The sequence below is a fragment of the Nipponia nippon genome, unplaced genomic scaffold (assembly GCF_047370975.1).
Source record: "Nipponia nippon isolate SJK-2023a ecotype South Korea unplaced genomic scaffold, ASM4737097v1 scaffold_14, whole genome shotgun sequence".
Taxonomy (NCBI): Eukaryota; Metazoa; Chordata; class Aves; order Pelecaniformes; family Threskiornithidae; genus Nipponia; species Nipponia nippon.
The window spans coordinates 8,455,706-8,471,758 of record NW_028262330.1 but is presented as its reverse complement, the minus strand read 5'-3'; the positions used below and the strand labels follow the sequence as shown (position 1 = coordinate 8,471,758).

General features: G+C 41.2%; 1 protein-coding gene across 8 annotated transcripts in view; it reads left to right on the top strand.

Annotated features, from left to right (window-relative positions):
* HELZ (helicase with zinc finger) overlaps window positions 1-16,053 on the top strand; it is a 97,283-nt gene that overhangs the window by 57,442 nt on the left and 23,788 nt on the right. For all 8 annotated transcript variants that reach the window (XR_015703323.1, XM_087751149.1, XM_087751150.1 and 5 more), the window contains 4 exons: window positions 609-727; window positions 9,239-9,384; window positions 11,929-12,076; window positions 14,980-15,163. Coding sequence is in view for 7 of the 8 variants with exons in the window: in XM_087751149.1 (XP_087607275.1) it covers window positions 609-727; window positions 9,239-9,384; window positions 11,929-12,076; window positions 14,980-15,163 (597 nt within the window). In the remaining variant the exon portion in view is untranslated. The remainder of the gene's footprint in view (window positions 1-608; window positions 728-9,238; window positions 9,385-11,928; window positions 12,077-14,979; window positions 15,164-16,053) is intronic.

Genomic DNA, 16,053 nt, shown 5'->3' with positions numbered 1-16,053 from the left:
CAGTGCACACACCCCACACACCCCGCAGGAAGCCTTTTGGTCCAATATTATCATAAGATTGAATTTAAATTTTCCTTCAACTTCTGTTTCTTCTCCTGCCCCCTGCATTCCTTAAAGCCCATAACTCAGGTATGTGTGCAATTTTAATGGGAAATTTAATATATAAAATAGTTAATAGGACTCAGGTACATGAGGAAGTCCTTTTCATTCTTGTTGTCCAGAGCTCATCAAGCCTCAGGGCGATGAAAAGATTTTCAGATTTGAGAAACCTACTGAGGGAGGTCCACCAAGAGACATTTCCTCTTGGTATAAGGAGTGCTCAGATAAGACACTTGTTTAACTTCATGTATATCAGAAGAAAGAGGCAGATCTATGGGCTACTGCTAATGTTGCTGGCCATCAGTTGACCACTGTTGGTCATTTGATGGGTTTGAAAATTGTTTGTGTGGTTTCTAGTAGTTGCTAGAAATTAATTTGTATATGCCATACTGGTTTTTTTCTGGTTTTGGTTACTATCAGAATACAGAACTTTTAGTACCATTTCTTGTATTGTTATCACTTTGTCATATTTCAAGTTTCATTTATTTGCTGATATCTCTGTTTTACAGGTTTTTTTACACACATTCTGTTAGACGAAGCTGCGCAGGCTATGGAGTGTGAAACTATTATGCCTCTAGCATTAGCTAATAAAAACACAAGGATTGTACTGGCTGGAGACCATATGCAGGTAAGAGCGATAGAATTTTTCCATGTAAAGTGCGTATATATAATAATTTGTATTTATATATTTAAGGTATTTATCTGCTCCAAATTTCTGTGGCATGTGAATACCTCATAATCTCTAATGTAGACTCACAGTATATCTGCTAAGTGAGAATATGCTGTTGTCTCCATTTTAAAGTGAGGGAATTGAGGCACAAAGCATGTGAGTTGTCCAAGGTTACATAGGAAATCTGTGGTAGAACAGACTTGGGCCTGCTCAACCACTGAACTATATGCAAGTAAAATTTCATTTTAAAGAGGGAGATGCATACATTTTACTGGTCATATAATAGATGGGGAAGCCAAGGAAAATTCAAGGGATGAAGGAATGTTATTTGCATAAGATACGGGGATAGTTATTATTACAGTCAAGAGTCAGAGTTTCTCCTACTTTTTATGACTGGTATTCCCTATTGATTTCTGAAAGAATTCAAGAATACGGAGAACGTGTATTATGATTTAGACACTTTTTTTTTTTTTTTTTTTTTTAAATTAGAAGCATCATAATCTGGTAAGGATTTGAAGAAGTAAGAAATAGAAAATGGAAACTAGTCAGTGTCTTGATATTACTGCCACGTGCCTAGGAATTGCTTAGTTTAAGGACTTCAGAAGAGTTTAAAACGCGGATTATGCATGTCATTTTGCAGCCTGTAGGCATGAGAAAGCATGCTTGGAAAAGTCAACCTTACTTGCTTTGTTGATTTAGGCCAGATTTATTTGTTTTTATAGATTTGCCTTTAATTATCTTGACATTTCACAACAGCAGTAGAGTGGATGTTTGCTTTGGTATAGTAATCAACTTAGAGTAGTGTTGCCACCTATGATTTAATACTACTAGATCATTTCAAGTCATGATCGTAGTAATCCCAAGGACTGGGATAGTGCTTTTAAAATACAAATCTTAAAAGTGCTTTTTAAGAGATTGGAATTCTTACCACCTCAGGCTGGATCATGTCAGCCCAGCTGGATGGCTAGAGTCTGGACTTGGCCTGTGTGTCTCAGCCTACGTGCGTAAAGAACTGTTCTATAGCTCAGGTTCTCACAAAAGCTAATCTATGAGGTATCCAGTATTTAAATTTCTAAAACTAGTATTTATCTGAAGTGGAACTCAAACTCAGAATCTGAGTCATATGTATTCAGAATGACAAAATAGATTGGCTTAATTTCTACATTTTAAAATTTTATTTTAAAAATAATTTTTCGTCATCTTTGGCTCTATTTTTCCTGCTGTAATAGATGATGGTTTTATTGTTAAACAAGCCCAGTAGTAGTTTAGTGTAATAGTGTCCTGGTTTTGGCTAGGATAGAGTTAATTTTCTTCCTAGTAGCTGATATAGCGCTGTGTTTTGGATTTAGGATGAGAATAACATTGATAACACACTGATGTTTTAGTTGTTGCTCAGTAGTGCTTACACCAGTCAAGGACTTTTCAGCTTCCCAAGCTCTGCCCGGTGCACAAGAGGTTGGGAGGGGGCAGAGCCAGGACAGCTGACCCTGCCTGGCCCAAGGGCTACTCCGTACCGTATGGCGTCATGCTCAGCACATGAACTGGGGGAGTTGGCTGGGAGGGAGGGAGGGACCGCTGCTCGGGGACGGGCTGGGCGTCAGTTGGTGGGTGGTGAGCAATTGCATCGTGCATCATTTGCTTTGTATATTACTATTATTACTATTATTATTATTACTACTACTACTACTACTGCTACTATTTTACTTTATTTCAATTATTAAACTGTTCTTATCTCAACCCATGAGTTTTTCTCACTTTTACTCTTGCAATTCTTTCCCCCATCCCACTGGGGAGAGGGGAGTGAGCGAGCGGCTGGGTGGTGCTTAGTTGCCGGCTGGGGTTAAACCACGACAGTCATTTTTGGTGCCCACCATGGGGCACAAAGGGTTTGAGATAATAGCAGATTAACCAGAGTGTATTAAGGAATTTATATCTGTTAACAGTTGTCGGTCACAATATTGATTCCTCTGTTCTTAATATTAGTTTATCTGATCTGCACCATGCTCTTGTTTTTGCTGTACATGTTAAAAGATTGGTGGTGTTTTTTGCAGTTTGCTGTGCTCTGCAGTGATTAGTGATGTTTTGTCTGGGAGATCTGTTTTGAAAACAATGACCTTGAGCTTTATCTGGTATTTGGGTTTTTCACTGAAGCCGTTACTGTACTTCGGGTACCACCTCGTGGAGACAGCTAGCAATTATACCGCTTCCTCTGAGAGGCTTTTCAGGGAGGAAATACAGAATGGCACCTTTGCTGCCGCCTTCGACGGTTTCCTCCTTCATTACAACAACTTTTCAGTATCCTGAACATCCTTGGGTAGTTAAGATGTATCTATTGGTATTTCTTGGGAATATTGTTTCAGTTTTGTCTAAGGTTAATAAGCAGTTTAAGAATATCGTCCAGAGATCTGCCCCAGGGCTGGATAGTTATGAGTGGCAGGGTGTGTGGGACAGCATGGGCAAATGCCTCGGACAGTGAGCCCCACCAGTACTTTGGAACTTCACCCCTGAACAAGTGCAGAATCCTGAAAAATTAGTAGAATATTTGGAAAAAGTATGCTGTCACCCTGGCAATTCTAGCGAGACACAAATCACTGCAGTGTGCTGGGGCCTGGCCCATGCCTACCGAGCCCTGTTCAGCACTATTCGGTAGCCTCAAGGGGAAGGAAGAGAAGGTCTCTGGATCTGATGACAAAACAACAGGCGCTGTGGCTACGCCAGCCCTGGTGACAGGTACTGCAGCTGACCCAGAGGACCAACCCGTGCCGGTATCAGTCACCCCTATACACAAGAAAATCAGCTTGTTTAGTAAGGGATGAAGATGAACCAGGGCCATCATGAGAATAGGAGGAGGAAGAGACAGAACCCATAAATGAGATGGTAACCACCCGATCCCTATCCCTGAGTGAGCTGTGAGATATGCGAAAAGATTTCATTCATCATCCAGGCGAGGACATTGGCATTTCCTTGCTCCGATGCTGGGATAACGGGGCCAGTAGCCTGGAATTAGAGGGTAGGGAAGCCAAGCAGCTGGGATCCCTTTTCAGGGAAGGGGGCATTGACAAAACAATTGGAAAAGGGGCACAAGCCCTCGGCCTCTGGAGGCGACTCCTGTCAGGCATGAAGGAAAGGTATCCCTTCAAGGAAGATGTTATATGTCACCCAGGCAAGTGGACCACTACGGAGAGAGGTATCCAATACCTGAGGGAATTAGCCACACTGGAGGTGATTTATAATGACCTGGACAACGAGCAGTTACCCAAAGATCCAGATGAAGTCAGGTGCACATGACCCATGTGGCAGAAGTTTGTGCAGAGTGCACCATCATCGCATGGAAGCTCATTGGCAGTAGTGACATGGAAAGATGGAGACGAACAGACAGTGGATGAATTGGCTGGCCAGCTCCAGCAATATGAAGAAAGTCTCTCTTCCTCCCTGCGGGCCTGTGTCTTGGCTGTGGAGAAACTGCTGGATATGCTAGCTGAGAAACTGTCCTGGGAGTTCCAACAATTCAAAGAGGATATGTCCTGCTCCCCACCTGCACGAACCAGTATCTCAGCTATTAGGAGTAAGCGCTCCTCAGAGAGAGCATATAGTGCGTACACACCACAGGCCACCCTGTGGTTTTACCTGCGTGACCGTGGAGAGGACATGAGGAAGTGGGATGGAAAATCTACCTCGACCCTAGAGGCATGGGTATGTAAGTTGCAAGGAAAAGCAGAGGCTGTTCTTCCAGGAAAATTGCTGCTCCAGTTTCCAGTGAGCAGTTCCCCAGACAGAGTAGAAGGGCTGATTTTGCTTCCAATCTTAATAAAGGGACTTTTGATTCACATTTACAAGAAGTGAGTAACAAATGCTATGTCCAGGACTAGAGGGGCCCTGCCTCCAGCCAGGTAGAGGAAAGGAAGAACCGGGTGTACTGGACTGTGTGGATTCGGTGGCCTGGCACATCAGACCCACAGGAGTATAAGGCTCTAGTGGACACTGGTGCCCAGTGTACCCTCATGCCATCAAGCTATACAGGGGCAGAACCCATCTGTATTTGATGAGGGATCCCAGCAGCTGACTGTATTGGAGGCCGAAGTGAGCCTAACCGGGGATGAGTGGCAAAAGCATCCCATTGTGACTGGCCCAGAGGCCCCGTGCATCCTTGGCATAGACTACTTCAGGAGAGGGTATTTCAAGGACCGAAAAGGGTACTGGTGGGCTTTTGGTACAGCTGCCTTGGAGACAGAGGAAATTAAACAGCTGTCCACCCTGCCCAATCTCTCGAAGGACCCTTCTGTTGTGGGGTTGCTGAAAGTCAAAGAACAACAGTTGCCAGTTGCTACCACGACGGTGCACCGGTGGCAATATCGCACCGACCGAGACTCCTTGATTCCCATCTGATTTGTTGACTGGAGAGCCAAGGAGCGATCAGCAAGACTCGCTCACCCTTTAGCAGTCCCATATGGCCAGTGCAAAAGTCCAATGGAGAGTGGAGACTATACAGTAGACTATCGGGGCCTGAACAAAGTCACGCCGCCACTGAGCGCTGCCGTGCTGGACGTGCTAGAACTTCAATACAAACTGGAATCAAAAGCAGCCAAGTGGTGTGCCACAACTGACATCGCTAATGCATTTTTCTCAATCCCTTTGGCAGCAGAGTGCAGGCCACAGTTTGCTTTCACTTGGAGGGGGGTCCAGTACACCTGGAATCGGCTGCCCCAGAGGTGGAAACACAGGCCCACCGTTTGCCATGGACTGATCCAGACTGCACTGGAACAGGGAGAAGCTCCAGAACACCTGCAATACATTTCAGGTATTGTATGGGGCAACACAGCAGAAGTTTTTGAGAAAGGGAAGAAAATAGTCCAAATCCTTCTGGAGGCTGGTTTTGCTATAAAACAAAGTAAAGTCAAGGGACCTGCACAGGACATCCAGTTTTTAGGAATAAAATGGCAAGATGGATGTTGTCAGATCCCAATGGATGTGATAAACAAAATAACATCCATGTCTCTACCAACTAAGAAAAAAAACACAAGCTTTCTTGGGTATTGCGGGTTTTTGGAGAATGCATATTCCAAATTACAGTCTGATTGTAAGCCCTCTCTGTCAAGTGACCCAGAAGAAGAACGATTTCAAATGGGGCCCTGAGCAATGACAAGCCTTTGAACAAATTAAACGGGAGATAGTTCATGCAGTAGCCCTTGGGCCAGTCGCGGTAGGGCAAGATGTAAAAAATGTGCTTTACACTGCAGCCGGGGAGAATGGCCCTACCTGGAGCCTCTGGCAGAAAGCACTGGGGGAGACTCGAGGTCGACCCCTAGGATTTTGGAGCTGGGTGTGCAGAGGATCTGAGGCTGGCTATACGCCAAGTGAAAAAGAGGTATTGGCAGCGTATGAAGGGATTCAAGCTGGTTTGGAAGTGATTGGTACTGAAGCACAGCTCCTCCTGGCACCCCGACTGCCGTGCTGGGCTGGATATTCAAAGGGAGGATCCCTTGCAACACATCATGCAACTGATGCTACGTGGAGTAAGTGGGTCGCACTGATCATGCAACAGGCTCGAACAGGAAACCCCAGTTGCCCAGGAATTGTGGAAGTGATCACGGACTGGCCAGAAGGCAAAGATTTCAGAATGTCGCCAGAGGAGGAGGTGATGCGTGCTGAAGACGCCCCACTGTATAATAAACTGCCAGAAAATGAGAAGCAATATGCCCTGTTCACTGATGGGTCCTGCCAACGTGTGGGGAAGCATCACAGGTGGAAGGCTGCTGTAGGAGTCCTATATGACAAGTTGCAGAAACTGCTGAAGGAGAAGGTGAATCGAGTCAGTTTGCAGAGGTGAAAGACATCCAGCTGGCTTTAGATATTGCTGAACGAGAAGTGGCCAGTACTTGATCGCTATAGTGACTCATGGATGGTGGCAAATGCCTTATGGGTGTGGTTACAGCAATGGAAGCAGAGCAGCTAGCAGCACAGAGGCAAACCCATCTGGGCTGCCACATTGTGGCAAGGTATTGCTGCCTGGGTAGAGACCCTGGTTGTAAAAGCATGTCAGGTAGATGCTCACGTACCCGAGTCGGGCCACTGAAGAACATCAAAACAACCAGCAGGTGGATCAGGCTGCTAAGATTGAAGTGGCTCAGGTTGATCTGGACTGGCAACATAAGGGTGAATTATTTCTATCTTGGTGGGCCCATGACACCTCAGGCCATCAAGGAAGAGATGCAACATATAGATGAGCTCGTGATCAAGGGGTGGATTTGACCATGGACACTATTGCACAGGTTATCCATGAATGCGAACCATGTGCTGCAATCAAGCAAGCCAAGCGGTTAAAGCCTCTCTGATATGGAGGACGATGGCTGAAATATAAATATGGGGAGACCTGGCAGATTGATTATATCACACTCCCACAAACCTGCCAAGGCAAGCACTATGTGCTTATAATGGTGGAAGCAACTACCAGATGGCTGGAAACACATCCCGTGCCCCACGCCACTGCCTGGAGCACTATCCCGGGCCTTGAAAAGCAAGGCCTATGGCGACATTGCACCCCAGAAAGAATTGAGTCAGACAATGGGACTCATTTTTCCGAAACAACCTCATAGACACCTGGGCCAAAGAGCATGGCGTTGAATGGATATATCACATCCCCTATCATGCACCAGCCTCCGGGAAAATCAAACGATACAATGGACTGTTAAAGACTACACTGAGAGCAGTGGGTAGTGGGACATTCAAAAACTGGGATACACATTAAGCAAAGGCCACCTGGTTAGTCAACGCTAGAGGATCTGTCAATCGAGCTGGCCCTGCCCAATCAAAACTTCTATGTACTGTACAGGGAGATGAAGTCCCTGTAGCGCACATAAAAAATATGCTGGGGAAGACAGTCTGGGCTATTCCTGCCTTGGGCAAAGGCAAACCCATCTGTGGAATTGCTTTTGCTCAAGGACCTGGGTGCACTTAGTGGGTGATGCGAAAGGATGGACGAGTCCCATGTGTACCTCAAGGGGATTTGATTTTGGGTGAATATAGCCAATGAACCGAATTGTATGACATTAATTGCTACATAACGCTGTATGTCAGCATTTCTATGGTTGCTATGTGCCATATCAACAGTATTACAGTAAGAATCACCTAGATTAATGAAGAATAAACTTTGATGAAACTGAGCATGAAACTGGCTTCAGCATGCAACAATCCAACACCACACACTGTCTCTCCTGCCCTGAAAGACTGTTATGACAGATGGATCCCAAAGTCATGGACTAAATGAACTCAACAAACATTTCGGAGGGATGGCCCATAGACTAAGGGAACGATACCTGTGTGTATATATATAAAGACTGGAAAAGAGGTGGTGATTAATTGGAAAGTGTAAGACCTGGGCATGACGTAGATGGTATAGAATAAGGGGACTGTCCTGGTTTTGGCTAGGATAGAGTTAATTTTCTTCCTAGTAGCTGGTACAGTTCTGTGTTTTGGATTTAGTATGAGAATAATGTTGATAACATGCTGATGTTTTAGTTGTTGCTCAGTAGTGCTTACACTAGGCAAGGACTTTTCAGCTTCCCAAGCTCTGCCCGGTGCACAAGAGGCTGGGAGGGGGCAGAGCCAGGACAGCTGACCCTGCCTGGCCCAAGGGCTACTCCGTACCGTATGGCGTCATGCTCAGCACATGAACTGGGGCAGTTGGCTGGGAGGGAGGGAGGGACCGCTGCTCGGGGACGGGCTGGGCGTCAGTTGGTGGGTGGTGAGCAATTGCATCGTGCATCATTTGCTTTGTGTATTACATATTACATATTGTTACTACTATTTTACTTTATTTCAATTATTAAACTGTTCTTATCTCAACCCATGAGTTTTTCTCACTTTTACTCTTGCAATTCTCTCCCCCATCCCACTGGGGAGAGGGGAGTGAGCGAGCGGCTGGGTGGTGCTTGGTTGTTGGCTGGAGTTAAACCATGACAAATTGTAACTAGGCTGCTTAGGTTTTAGTTTTTCCAAACACTTTCTATTTAACTTTTAAAAATTGTGTTACAAATTTCTGTATTTTCTGATCTGTACTGTTTGTGGTAGTAACCTAACTGTAAAGTGCTTGTCCAACTAATTGCGTAATGGCATTGAAAACACAGTTTTGGTTTGGTTTTGTTTTGTTTTTTTGTCAAACAGCCCTCTGCTTTGAGTTATTCATCTGTGCAAGCCACAAAGAAAAAACTTATATCTAAGGATTCTTTTCTCCTCTTTACATAGTTGTTGAATGCTTTATTGTTCCTTTAAAAGCATGCTGATCTTTTGTCGCTTTTACAGTAGGGATGGGCAGTTCTATGGAATAGCCATGGTACATGTCTTCCACCTATGAATGTACAGTAAAAGTAAGGTTTCATTTTTGTTTTGATGCAAAATACGTATGTTGGGAGCATGAAATTTCAAGTCCACATATTTAGTTACATTTTCTTTGTATGTGTGTGTCTATTACAGCTCAGTCCTTTTGTCTACAGTGAATTTGCCAGGGAAAGAAACCTTCATGTTTCATTGCTTGATCGGCTCTATGAGCACTACCCTGCAGAATTTCCATGCAGGATCTTGCTGTGTGAGAACTATCGCTCCCATGAAGCTATCATCAAGTAGGTGTGAACTTTTTCACTGTATCATGCTTTTCTTTGACTGGTGTGAGTGAATAAAACAACTCTGAGCCGAGCACACCTGAATGAAGAGAGAAGCATTACATGTTTCTGTAATTAAATCTTAGTTGTTTCAAAGTTAATTGGTAGAATAATTCTTTGTTACTAGGTTGAACTTCAGTCTCCTAGAACAGACACCAGGGGTTCAGTTAGTTGTGTTGCAGACCCCTCATTCAGGTGGGGATGCTTTGGCTGCAAGACTGGCACACTGAGCAAAAGAAGAGCTAACTTTCCCTTTTTAATTGTTATGCCATATATTATACAGGGTCTGTGTTTCATTGAACTGTTTCACAATTTTAGAATTACTGGGGTGCATTATCTTGGAACGGTAAGTTATGTACAATGTAAGGAATGTATGGATATACAGCGATGTACAGAAAAAAAATAGGTCAAATTTTGGGCATGTTTCTTTCCTGTTGTCTCTTTTTATTACTTCTTTCAAGACACATTAATCAGTGGGTTAGCATTTTTATGCTATGATAAACTAATGGCTGCTAGAGTAATGAGCTCATCCATGAGCTGTGCTAGAAAGAATAAGTGCAATCATGGGGAAAAATGCTAAAGTTGAAATCCTGGCTCAAATATGTACTGAGGAATATTATGTTGGTATCCAGTCATACTAATTAGGTTATCACTGTGTTCAAAGCAAAAGCAGAAGTATTTAAGTACTCTGGGGAATCAAGAGTGAGAATGTAACATATTTTGTTACACAGCTTGATCTGTCTTCATTTTATGGACTTTGTCATTATGGACTGAGTGATGCTCAATTTCTTATGCATTTCTTGAAATTGTAAGTTTGAAATGAGAGGGAATCTGAAAAGGAAGGGATCGTTTCAGCTTTTGATTAGAGATCACTTCCATGAAAATTTGCCTCAGAAAGATCATGAAAATTCACTTCAGCAGTTGGAGTTCAGACAGTGAGTTCCTAGAAAGAGCCACTGTGTTGAACACTGAGGTGGACTGCAGAAGTACCACTGGGGCTAGTCGGCTGTCTAGTGAAAGTCCAGTGTGCCTAATTCCACTAGAAAGTATTGCTGTGTGAAGCGAAACCTGCTAAATACTCTGATGGTGGTCCATTTAGGAGATTGTCTCAAGTCTACTTTTTCTCATAATGTGGAATTTCCACTGACAAATGGGACCATGGCACTTAAGACAGAAGTAAGTGTAGGAAGATGGTTTATGGTGGGCTCATTAATCATACCTACCTAACTGAAGTAAAGAGACCAAAAGAAATTAAGGAAAGAACAAGTCATTAGTTCAGCCTGACTTTGGAGCTGTAATTGGAAAAAACAGTCCTTGTAGAAAGGGTGTTTTATTGTTTAATGAGAACTTATTACTACGAATTAATTTGCAGAAGAAATTTAGTTTTGCTCATTGGCAGCAGTGAACTGCTGCAACTCAGTCCACAGAAGAGAGTTGCATATTCTTCAGGATTGCCCAGTGTAAGCCAGTTCTGGTTAGCAGTGGCCGGCAGTTGTTCGATGATGATTTGGTAGCAGCCTAGTTTCTTTAGCTTGTCTGTGACCAGTTGTTTACATCTTAAGCTGCGATATTTGGAAGCCTGGAAGAACTTGGTGGGCCTACTGACTGTACGGTCTCCTGCTTTTGTTGTCTTCATGTCAGGCTGCGTTCATGTTACTGCATCCACAGAGCTATATCCGAAGAACGTTAAGGTTGGAGGTTGAGCATTCGAAAGTTAGATTATACCAGAATTCACTGATTAATGAAAGCCAGTACCGTAGTTTAGCTCTTCTGTGCATGCAGTAGTATACAGTACTTACAGTACTACCGGTAGTAATCTGCAGTCTCTTCTTGCTGGCTTTTTGTCTTGTTCCGTTCAATTTGCCTTCTTCCCTCCTGCTTTTCACCATGAAAGTAGTTCTTGCCTCATTTCTTTTTCAGTCAGCCAGCTTCTGTAATGCCTGCTGCCAGCAGAGGAAGTATGTTCTGGTTGTGGTTCTGATGACTAGCAACACAGATTGGTCTGGAGTAGGAGTCACAGAGGAAAAGCTTGCTTGAAAGTGGAACGCTTGGCCTGCATTGTGCTCAGCATGCATGGAATCTTCAGTAAATTTATCTTCCAAGTTCAACAACTCTTAACTGCTGTAAGCAGGCTCATTGTCCAGCCAGCCTGGGGACTAACCAGTCCCAGACAGCAAGCGTTCCTTTTGCCCAGTTTCAAGCCACGAGAACTTCGGAGTGAAACATTAGTGAGAATGTTAGTAACTTTGTTGAGCTTTAGATTAGAAGAAAATACTGCCTTCGTAGAAAAAGTGTTGGAAGAGCATGGTTTTAGTGCCTTCTGCTCCATCTGTAGTAGGAAATATCAGTTCAGAGAAATCACTTGAAGATCCCGAATAGTAATCAGTGGTTCTGTTTTCCTTATGAAGCAGTTTGTGATTGCATATTTTATCAGTGAGATTTGCATATTTTATCAGTGAGCTCATATGTAGACTCCGCATTTTATTCTGTTTTGCCTTGTTACAGTTATACATCTGAACTTTTCTATGAAGGCAAATTGATGGCAAGTGGAAAGCAGCCAGCACACAAAGATTTCTACCCTTTAACTTTCTTCACAGCACGTGGAGAAGATGTGCAAGAAAAAAATAGTACAGCTTTTTACAATAATGCAGAGGTAACTCGTCTTTGGCTTTATTCTTGATTGTTTTCTTAAAGCTCCCCTCCCCCAGAATTTATTGGTTTATGCTCAGTGTAGGTGGAAGACATAAATTGTCCTCTGCTAGAAGAGGGGAACATGGAGTTTCCTAAACATGAAGTAGCGAACATTGCAATTGTAGTAAACATTTCCGCTAATTTATCTTCTTTTTTTCTTTGCAAATTGCAAGCTGCATGTAGTTCTCTCAGGCTCATTCTTCAAGATGCCTTTCCTGATAATTTTTGTGACATATTCTGATGGATGTATCTTAGCAACTGAGAGTAACTGCGGTTTTACTTCAAACTTAGATTTCTTTGACTGTTGTAGAAATGTTCCCACTCAGATAAGAGTCCTCTAGAGTAACATTTCATAATTGCTTTCATATGTTTAGGATCGGTGTCTAACTGATCATGTGCAGATGAGATTTTTTTCAGTGAGAACTTATTCTCAATATGTTTGTTTCACATAGATTTATTGTAGTCTTCAAAAATTACTTTCATTCTCATTCCTTCCTTTGAATTAAAAAAACCCAAAACCCATAATAGCAAACAAAAAACAAATACCACCCCCTTTCCCCCCCAGCTTGGTAATACTTTTCGTGGTGGAAGATGCCTTTTTCCAGTCACCTCACGTTAGGGAGGGGTTGACCCAACTCCTTTTTTCCCCACCAAAAAGATGTTGTAAGAAATGTCCTTGACATTTAAAGAAAACCAAAGAAATACCACTAATTTTCTTAAACTTATGAGGAATTTTAACTGAAGTTAGGTTGCAGTTTAGCCGCAGTGTTTGTTATGAAGCACTGCAGAGCTGTCTGTGTTTCCCCTTGTTGATCATGGTCCATTTCATCTGATGCACAATTTTCAACCTTTTTGTTGTTATTACGCTGCACTCGTTATGCATTCTTTGACGTGTTAAAATACCTACTTAAATAAGAAGCTCCAATGACTTCTGGACACATGACTGAAAAAAACTGAAGGCACCTGACTACTTTCCTTAATCTACTTGGATTGCTTTGCCATTTAAAGAAAAGTTGTAAAAAAGCTAAAAATATCTTCAGTGGCCAAGTAACTGTCTGAAAATTGTGAGTCATTAATAGCTACAGGCAGAAATGAAGGACAACAGCTGCTTAAACAGCAACATGAAAAACTGAAATTCAGATGATGAGGGAGACTTTTTCTGTTTGACCCTTAATGGACCTTTGCATTGGGGCACCTTGTGGTTCGTTGGTGCCTATATTAAGTATTAATCAGGAAAATATACATTCCCTTTTTGGTCTTAATTCTAAAATTTCCCTACATGGTGTTAATTCTAACTATGTATCCAAAAGCTATATGCTTTCAGAAAAACTTGCCAAAATACCTGCAAAAGATCGTTATATTTGTGCTACATTTTTTATAGATATCAAAGTTTATTCCTTTGTCAGTAGAACTAGCTTTTAAATACAAGAATTTATGTTGCAAAAAGTTATATTCAGGACTTGCTCAAAAACAGCCACGTATTTTCACTGCCTTGTGAAAATCCAAAATTATAAAAAAATAAACTATTTGTGGCTTTTTAAGGATTAACAGATCTTTTTTTTGCTTTATTAGTTTCCTCCTGATTTTTTTTAATTCCTGAATTTTTCAATAAACTGTTCCAGTTTAGATTAATTTTTAAAAAATATATACTTAAATGAGAATGCGTGTCATATAATCAGATCTTAGATGCTAAGAAGTCAGCATGAAGCAAGAGATTTTTAGCAGTTAGGAACTACTATGCTTTATATTATCATACATACCCATTGTGATTTATATCACTTTTCATGTTCCTGAAATGTCCATGAAAGTCCCTAGAATTCCCTCTCACCAATTTGAAGAAGAGATAATATAAAAGCTAGGAGGATTAAATTTATTTTTAACGCCCCCTTCCCCCAGCCAAGGATAACTAGATGAATAGGGAAGAGAAGAAAGTTAAGAATACTTGAGGTTCTTGTAGGAAAGACTATCTGCCTAGCTTCCATTAAGAGCCTGAGCTTGCATTTGTGATGCTATAGGAAAACTGCATTCATCAATTAGCATGCTTTAAGTAGCTGGATAAATATTTATTGAATGACATATTGATGTTTATTAAATGACATATTGAATGTAAATGTTAAAAAACCCAAGCAAACCCACAAACCTTCCATAAAGTTACTCAGAAATACCTTCTATAGGGCAGTGTCTCTACTCAGTGTGTTGAAACCGAAGCTGCTGTGTCTGGCTCTTTCTGGCAGGAGGTTACTTTAAGCCTGTCTCATCACAGGAGGAGGTTTTCAGTTTTTATTACTCATTAGTCTTTTCAGGTAGCACACTTAATGGTATTTCATAGAGATGAACTAGCAGTTGATGAATAATCTGAAACTCCTGATGGTGTCCTTTGGAATGTGAAGTGATTGTGCTCTGGTATACATACTCTCTTTCTAGAGTTATCAAACACTAATATTACATATATAAAATCCAGAATAAAAATAAAATAATCCCTATTTAGGCAGTATATTTACTTACGGAAATTAGATAAAGTATGATAAGAAAGGTCCTACTGCACTTGACATTTTTGTAAGAACACAAGCATGAAAATTAAGGTTATTAATGTAATTTCTCAGCTTGTACTTTAAAGGTGACACTTTTGTGGGCAAACTTTTATGTCAAGATTAAAAAAAGGTACTGTATAGTAAATACATTGTTTTAATACATGATATTTTAGAGTATCACTATAGAATGCAATAGTATTATTGCTTGTTCAGTAAGGCTATGTAATACTGTGTCATGTAAATGTTTTCAAGCTTTAAAATTCAAATTCTCTTTCCATATCAAAGAATGATCGTCAATGGAACATACTTTTAAGAATTCTGACTTTCTTTTAAGGTGTTTGAAGTAGTAGAGCGTGTAGAAGAATTAAGAAGAAAATGGCCTGTTGCCTGGGGCAAGTTGGATGATGGCAGTATAGGTGTCGTAACACCTTATGCTGATCAAGTGTTCAGAATTCGGGCTGAACTTCGGAAAAAAAGACTGTCTGATGTCAGTGTTGAGAGAGTGCTAAATGTTCAGGGTAAGTAATAGTTATATGTCTCAAAGATATGCTAAGGAAGTGAAAAATGTGACTGGTGAAGTTAAGTAAGACTTACTAAAATAATCTTAAAACGATCAGAACAAAAGGAGAGCTGTGATATAGCCCATAAAAACTGATGTGTCAAAATGAAACTGGCAAGTATGCTGATTAGATGTTGTTCCAACATTGAATACCAAAGCAATACACTCATGGATGTGAGATTTATCTTTTTTCAAAATTAAGTGCAAGCTTACTTAAGTAAATCGATTGAGTGAAAAATGTGAAAACTGATGGTTTTTTATTGTAAGGGGAAAAACAGAGTTCCAAATTAAAATGTAACGACGCTTTAGCCTCAAAATGTTTTACTGATTTTTTGCATTTGGGGAATAGACTGTAAAATGGGGTCCACAAATGTAGGTATTTGTTCCTGGAATGACACTGATAACAAGAATTTTGTGTAGGCGTAGCCTGTTGCTAGGCTGCACTTTTAGTCAGTAATAAACAAAGGAAAATGATAACATAACTGAGTGACAGTGAGTAGTGTGTTCTGTTTCTTCATGGTAGGTATTCGTATATTTGAGAATTTTTTGATATGAAACAAGAATGTCCAGAACTTTTGTTTTAAGATAGAATAAATAAATCCAAGATTTTTATTGGCTGATTGGCCATGTTGTAAAGATAATTAGCATTTCAGAAAGTTCTGGAGTGATTAATATCAAGATGAAAAATAAGTTTTTTAAAGAGGAAATATTCTCGTAATAGAATATGCTATTTATAGTGCATCTTTTAAAATTTTTAAATCTTATTATTCTTGCATAAAGCTCTTCATGTGAAGGTAGCTATCAGTTCTTCAGAATATCTAGGTGTGAAATCTGGCTGGCAAGTGCAGT